This window comes from Protobothrops mucrosquamatus, unplaced genomic scaffold (genome assembly GCF_001527695.2).
Source record: "Protobothrops mucrosquamatus isolate PMUCROS unplaced genomic scaffold, P.Mucros_1.0 scaffold269, whole genome shotgun sequence".
Taxonomy (NCBI): domain Eukaryota; kingdom Metazoa; phylum Chordata; class Lepidosauria; order Squamata; family Viperidae; genus Protobothrops; species Protobothrops mucrosquamatus.
Window position 1 is genome coordinate 298,943 of NW_015386614.1, and position 7,626 is coordinate 306,568.

The 7,626-nt window shown below is 36.0% G+C and overlaps 1 protein-coding gene across 1 annotated transcript in view; it reads left to right on the top strand.

Moving 5' to 3' along the window:
• Nucleotides 1–1,135: 1,135 nt before the first annotated feature.
• Nucleotides 1,136–7,626, top strand: part of NMT1 (N-myristoyltransferase 1) — a 37,871-nt gene continuing 31,380 nt past the window's right edge. The window contains exon 1 of the mRNA XM_015814627.1: nucleotides 1,136–1,261. Coding sequence (XP_015670113.1) covers nucleotides 1,155–1,261 — 107 coding nt within the window. The 5' untranslated portion in view covers nucleotides 1,136–1,154. The remainder of the gene's footprint in view (nucleotides 1,262–7,626) is intronic.

Below are 7,626 nucleotides of genomic sequence, written 5' to 3' on the forward strand. Positions count from 1 at the left end.
ATGGGAAAAAGACTGGAAATAAATTATTTGCATTGATATGTCCTGATGACAATTTTAAAGGAAACAAAAAAAGTGTTTGCATAAATTGAAGAATTATTTCCTATGTTGTGATTGAGAGGTTATGTTGGGGGAGGGGGGCGATGACAACTTCCTCATTGGCTCAAGGGGGCGATTCGTTCAAAAAGGTTAAGAACCACTGCTCTAGAGGGTCAATCAGCCCCCATCTGGCTGAATTTTAGGAAAGCAACTAAGTTGATTGTGTTCTTCTCAGCCCTTAGGAATTAAATGATATTTGGGTAGTTTTAGGTTGCCTTTTTATTGACTTTAATGTTATATTGATCATTTGCCTGTTTTAGTTAGTACTTTCTATGTTAATATTATTTTTTAATATTTTTACTTGCAATAAAGGGGTCAAAATTTGGGGATACAATTTTTTTGTAATAAACAATAAATTAAGTAAAATTCCCATCTTTCCTGTCATTTAGGGCAACTCTGCTAGCAAGAAAGCCCCTAAAGTAGAGAAGTTAATGAAACTATATTTCATTCATGGATTTAAAAGTTCCAAAGTAGTTTGGGGGCAATAGTTTGTAATTTTATTAATATCTGGAATTAGGGCCTATAAAATGCTTTTTGTACTGGATATGTATTTGAACGTAAAACAGAAAAGTAATCGCCAAGTTAGGTAAGAATGACAATGAATATACAATATCTCTAAACTCATATTTTTGTTTCATTTTTAAAAATGTACAAATTATGTCAGATTTAGTATTTTCTTTCATTTTCAGGGCAAAATGTTTTTGGTGGGATTGACAGGTGGCATTGCATCAGGGAAAAGTACAGTAGTAACTCTGTTGCAGGAGCTGGGTTGTGCTATTATTGATGCTGATGTTATAGCTCGTCAAGGTAAGTTTTCTATGAAGTTATTTGTTTGCAGATCAATATGATTTATCAGAGAATTAGCTTAGTATTGGGAACCTTTTTTCCACAAAGATTCATGGGTACTTTGGTCCCACGCCCTCTATTGCTTAAATAAGGGTTTCTTAATTACACTGATGCCTACAAATCCCACAGCGCACTGCAGTTGGGCGTCCAATCCCGATTTGGCTTTGGGCACTGCGCAACTGCGTCAGCCGACGAGGCTTCCCTTTACCAAGATGGCGGACGACAGTGAGACAGCGGTGAAGGGGACAGCAGACGAGGAGAATAATCACCAACATTGCAGCGATTGTGAGAACGATGATGAGCACAATTACAACCAAAGGCAAGCGGGTGCTGAATCTCATGGAGCAAAATTCCTCGGAGTGGAGCCGCCGTAGTATTGTTGTAGAAGGGAGGGAGGAAAGGGGGAACGTGAGCGAGGCCTAGCCCACTTTCCTTTGCGTAGCACTTGATTGGGTGGGGGGCCCTAGATGTTGTGTGCTGAATGGTTGGTTGCTTTGCCTGTTCTCAAAGAAGCACCAATGATTACCGACCACAGTTGCCGACAGCAGCATGACTGGAAAAACTCAGCAATTGTCGGGCCTGACGTATGCCCCAAGACCCTAATGGGACCATAGCTTAGGACTGAGATATTTGGTGACTTGGGCTAAATTAGGGTGTTGAATTGCAGGAACGGCTCATGGTGCTTACTTTCTTTATTGAGGCAAAAAGTTCCATTTTCTCAGCTCAGTTTTATGTGCTTTGACAATGACTCTTCAGAGTCTCATTACAGACATGTTTCCCTGTAATCTGTATGCTTTTAGCTAGTTACGCTAAGAGCTACCAATAGGTTTGCGTGCAGAGTTGCTTAGATCACGAATTTCCTTCTTCCGGCTCAGCTTCAGGGCAATCCGGTGTGAAAACAAAAGAAAATCAAACCATCGTGTCTAAGTATTGGAAAATTTAAGATTCTGTTTCAGTAAGGACAAAAACATGCAGTCTGATACCAAGTGATTGTGTTGATGTAATGACACGAAATGTTCATAGCACAGCTATGGAAGTGTTTATAAAAGAAGAGCATATTGTCCATTTCCGTAGAATTAAAACTTCAAACAAATCCTAGAAAAAATATTTTCAAAGGCATAAATGTTAAGAAAAAGGAAATCCAACAAGTTGAGATAAAGAACATAATATAGAATGAAATTAGTGGAAAAAATAGTGCAGAGTAAATTATGGATTGGCTGAGGTATACAAAATGTCAAGCTAAAATATATTTGGCTAAATATATTTTTTTGGATCCATAAACTTTGAATTGTATAGAATGTTGAAGGCTGTGATAGTTGGCAACCAACTGCTTGCTTTGCAGTGTAATATTATTGTCATCTAATATATAAACTAGGTCAAACTGCCTCACAAGTAGCAAGTTTTCATGACATTGATAAGGTCCACATTCTTTTTACTATGTAACATACTCCCTGCAACTAAAGGAAGGTTTCAAATATATGTCAATGTCATCCAGTTATATTGGTTTATTGAAAGAAAAGATAATACATTTATTCAGGATTGAAAAGATAATACATTTATTCAGGCTTTCCTGTGGTTAGCAAATAAGAGTCATACTTGTATACAATAATAAGAGGGATAGTGTGCAGGATATCAATTTCTTTGATAAGCCAGTGTCTGAGTGTTGTGATCTCTTTCTCAGACGAGCAGCCACCCCCACTTCCAAAGATGATACCCTCTATCTTTTCGGTTGTAAACTATTTAATCAGGTTCTGCTTCTCACAAAATGGGCTTTTTATTGTGTAGTTCTATTACTATTGTATAACATATGAAAATAAATAGATTTCCCATTATGTTTTACCGTTTTATATCATAATTTATCTGGAAGGAGCTCCTACATCTTTAGCAATTTGATGACTATTCAGAAATCAGCTAGGGCACTTCCTACCCCTATCTATTCCTGTACAGAAGTGCAGTTATGATAGGAGCTGTATTGTTGAATATTTGCCTATCATGTTAGAGTAGGGAGAGGAAAAGGCAAAAATATTAACTCCAGGCCCATTCTCAAAAGAAACCCATGAATATGTGGTCTGTTAAAATTAATCTACTACATCTGAGATTCAGAACATCTTAGAAAATGATATTGATTCTCATCACAAAGAGAATTTAGCAATATATCCACTGTATCAGTATGTTTGACACCATTGATTTGGCCAAGATTACAGAATTCTTTTCAGTTGATAACTCAGCTGTCAGAATCTAAATTCAGTCTTGGTGATGTGTGTAATAAATATTTTTCCTTGTAGAATGTGACCTGGATTTTTATTTTAAAAAATCTGGAATATGTAAAAGCAATACACCTACACTTTGTTTATGGCATGTTAAAAGACTAAACTGAAAAGAATGGTTTATAGGTGACTTATTTTATCATATGGAATGGCAAAGATTGATTTTAAAAATTTGATTCCATTATGGAATTCAAAGCAGTGTTTAACATTGTACTGATCCAGATGTGCTTAGCTTCAGTACAGCTAGTGTATAATGTGATTTTTGGGGCATTCAAAGGAGCCAAATTAGCACAAGAACTATGATTCTTCTCTTCCTCTCTTGTAGTGTAATCTTGTATTACTTGTATTCATTTGTTTAAAAGCTTATTATTCCAGTTGTACCTGAAAAGTTACATAAAGCAATTCAGAAATAGGTAAAACATAGGCAATAATAAAACAGTATTTTTTAAAAACCAAAACACAGACATAGGACAAAGGTTTATAGACTACTTTGCTTTGTTTTCCCGATTTATCTAGCTTCCCATATAGCTGGAGTATGTTCAGATGATGATTTGAGGATACAAGCAGATTCGTATTCCAGTGTAATTTAAAATCAGGTATTCTGTTCCCAGATTATACATGAAACCCAGTAGCTCAACTGGGAATACTACAGATGTTTCTATGCCAGTGATGGCGAACCTTTTAGAGACCGAGTGCCCAAACTGCAACCCAAAACCCACTTATGCATTGTCAGGTGCCGGGTGGGTGTGGCCCATTGGGTGGGCATGGCTGCAGTGGTAACGGCAGACTGGATGGGACTAAAAGTTCAATCAATCAATTCCAACTTTGCAAGAACTTTTTTTTCCCCGCGAGAAGTTGAAATTGACTGATTGATTTTATTTTTTTTTGCACATGGTGGCGGAGGCCTAAAACGAAAAGGTTTTATAAAACCTGAAGGCTGAAGGCCTAGAACTGGGGTGACGGTGCATGCGTGCCCACAGAAAGGGCTCTGAGTGCCACCTCTGGCACCCGTGCCATAGGTTCACCACCACTGTTCTATGCTATTGATATATGTAACATGGAACATATTTACAAATGTAGCCAGATGCTTATTTTCCAGGAATGACTATAGATATGGTATGTTAATTTAAATTAATTAAAACTGCTTCTAGTCATAACATCTTTTTAAAAAACGCATCCACAATTTGGGGAGGTACTTTTGAATCTAGCTTGGCTTCCTAGGTGGAGTACAATCTTGTCTCAAATAGAGTAATCCCATATTCCAAGTGTTTTTTGATACTGGATTCAGTCTGAAATTTATCTAGTCCATTTCTATTCCCAGAATACATCAGAACAGACATTATTTTGTGTGGATTATTTTCCATCTGAAATGGAAGAGGAAAACAGGACATTATATTTATAATGTTTTATCTCAAATTTCCTGATAATCTTGTGTGACTTTATAGTTAATTACTATTTGAGCAAGATGAAACTTGGTGACATTTCAAAAAGTGGTTAGTGAAAATGGCTAATATTCATTTTCTGGAATTTACTTATTAGATTCAGGCAGTTATTTCTTACATTAGATCTCAGAACAATATTGTACTTTTTGGTATTAAATGTTATTGAAATTTCAAGACAAATCAGCAATAAATGTCTCTTCCCAGTAGTCATAATTCATTTCCTAGCTGGCCTTGAAAAGATATGTATGAAGACAGTGAGCAAAAGCTTTGATTTGTTAATTTATCACTTTGGAGTAAGGGAAGCGGTAGCAATCTCTTTAATAGGGGAAGGTGAACAGTTCCATGTGTTAGCTTATGTGTTTATATTCTTAGACTTAACCATTGAAGTCAGTTGTGGTCAAAAGTATAAATAAAATGTGTGAAGTTAGCACATATTATTTAGAAAATATAAATTAGAAAACAAGAGCAGCAAAAATGATTAGGGGACTGGAGGCTAAAACATATAAAGAACAGTTGCTGGAATTGGGTATGTCTAGTTTATGAAAAGAAGGACTAGGAGTGACATGATAGCGGTGTTCCTATATCTCAGGTTGCCACAAAGAAGAGGGAGTCAAGCTATTCTCCAAAGCACCTGAGAACAGGACAAGAAATGGAAACTAATCAAGGGGAGAAGCAACCTAGAACTACTGTAAGGCAGGGGTCGGCAACCTTAAACACTCAAAGAGCCACTTGGACCCGTTTGGGGGGGGAGCTTGATTGAAGATTTTAATTAAAAAGAAATAGAGGCTGCTGTGCATGAGTTCTCTCTCTTTCTCTCTCTCTCTCTCTCTCCCTCCCTCTCTTTGTCTCCCTCCCTCCCTCTCCCCCCTCTCTCTCCCTCTCTCCGATCTTCTGCTCACCTGGCAAGCTGGCTTCACGCTGTTCTCCGACGAGCTGACACACATTCTTATTGGGCTGGCTCTCTCCTGTCCTTGGTCTGCCAGTCCTCTTCCCCCACTAAAGTGTTTGTTTGTTTGTATGTATGTGTGTGTGTGAGAGAGAGAGCTGCTGCTTTATGCTGCTTCCTGCTGAGACGCAACAAAGGCAGGAGTCCTGCCCAATAAGCTTGTCAGCTTATCCGAGAACAGCGTGAGGCCACTCTCTTTTTTACACACACACACACACACACACAGGGAGAGAGAGAGAGAGAAGGGAAGCGCAAGTGCCTCTCTCTCTCTGTCTCTCTGTCTCTCTCTCTCTGCAAATGGCGGAGGAGGTTGGGAGCTGCAGGAGCAACATGTGGCTCCAGAGCTGCGGGTTGCCGACTCGTGAACTAAGGAGAAATGTCCTGACAATTAAAACAATTAATCAGTGGAACAACCTGCCTCCAGAAGTTGTGAATGCTCCAACACTGGAAGTTTTTAAGAAGAGACTGGTCAACCATTTGTCTGAAATGATATACGGTTTCCTGCCTCACCAGGGGGTTGGATTACTCAAAGGTCCCTTCCAACTCTATTATTATTATTATTATTATTATTATTATTATTATTATTATTATTATTATTATTATTATTATTATTATTATTATTATTATTATTATTTGATTTATTATTTGGAAACTAATTAATGAACTTTTATATATATATGTGTGTGTGTATGTATATATATATTTTTAATTTATAATTTAATTTATAATTTTTAACATAATTGCCTTAATATTTAGTAAACAGCGTGTTGTCTGTGCTTTTATTTAAAAACAATTAATAACAATTAATTTCTATAATTCCATACTCCACATAGTAGCTTTCCTTGATTTTCTCTTCTTCCAATAATATTCTCTTTTATCAATCTTGAATTAGTACATTTCTTAGTATTTTGATGACAATTGAATATAAACATTTTTCTAGTGTTTCTACAAGTAACAACCATATCAATATAAAGCTTCTTTTGTAATTGATCATCTTAATTACCGTCATAAATTCTGTTTTCAGAATTCTTATTTAGATTTGTTTTCCCCGCAATGTTCAAAACATTCTTACCAGTTAAGATTTCCTCAGAGTTAATTACATTTAAGTATTTAAATATTTTTCATCATACAAGGCATCCTAACAATTTTACATTTCTCATATCTTAAAACAAAAATAAAAAAGAGAAGAAAAAAAGGAAATAGTATACTACTTGAGAAACATGCCCCTCTTAAGCTAAAATTCATTTATATCCAGAATTTTTCAATTCTTTTTAACATTCAAACAAATGTTTAATCTTTAAGTATTCCATCTAATAAATCCAATCATCTAATCTTTTAAATCTATTCAAAACATTCTTATCAATTGAAATTTTCTCAAAATCAATTATACTTAAGTATTTAAAACATTTCCCTCATATAAACTATCCCAACATTTTTATATTTCTCATATCATAAAAAAATACTATGTTACTTGAGGGGCCCATCCTTCTTAAATTAAAATTCATTTATATCCAGAATTTTTCCTATTTCTTTAACCATATTCAAACAGGTGTTTAACCTTTAGATATTCCATCTGATAAATCCCATTTAATTTCTTGATTCTAACTTTAGCCTTTTTTTTTTTTTTTGCCAAACATCTTTTCTAATCAGTATGCTCCGCTGGACCAGAAGGTCTTCCCATAGTCTTGTAGATGTTGTTTCGCCCCTTCGTATTCATTGAAAATCTTTTTCTTTTTCTCTCTCTTAATTTCTCTTATCATTTTTTGTCTCTCAGGTTCTTCTGATAGCTCTATAATTCATTTTGCCAAATCTTTTTTCTTGTCCTCAGACTTACCGTATTTTCCGGCGTATAAGACGACTGGGCGTATAAGACGACCCCCAACTTTTCCAGTTAAAATATAGAGTTTGGGCTATATCAGGGGTAGGCAACCCAAAACACTCAAAGAGCCACTTGGACACGTTTCCCACCGAAAACAAAACACTGGGAGCCGCAAAACCCTTTTGATATCTAAAATGAAGATAAGACTGC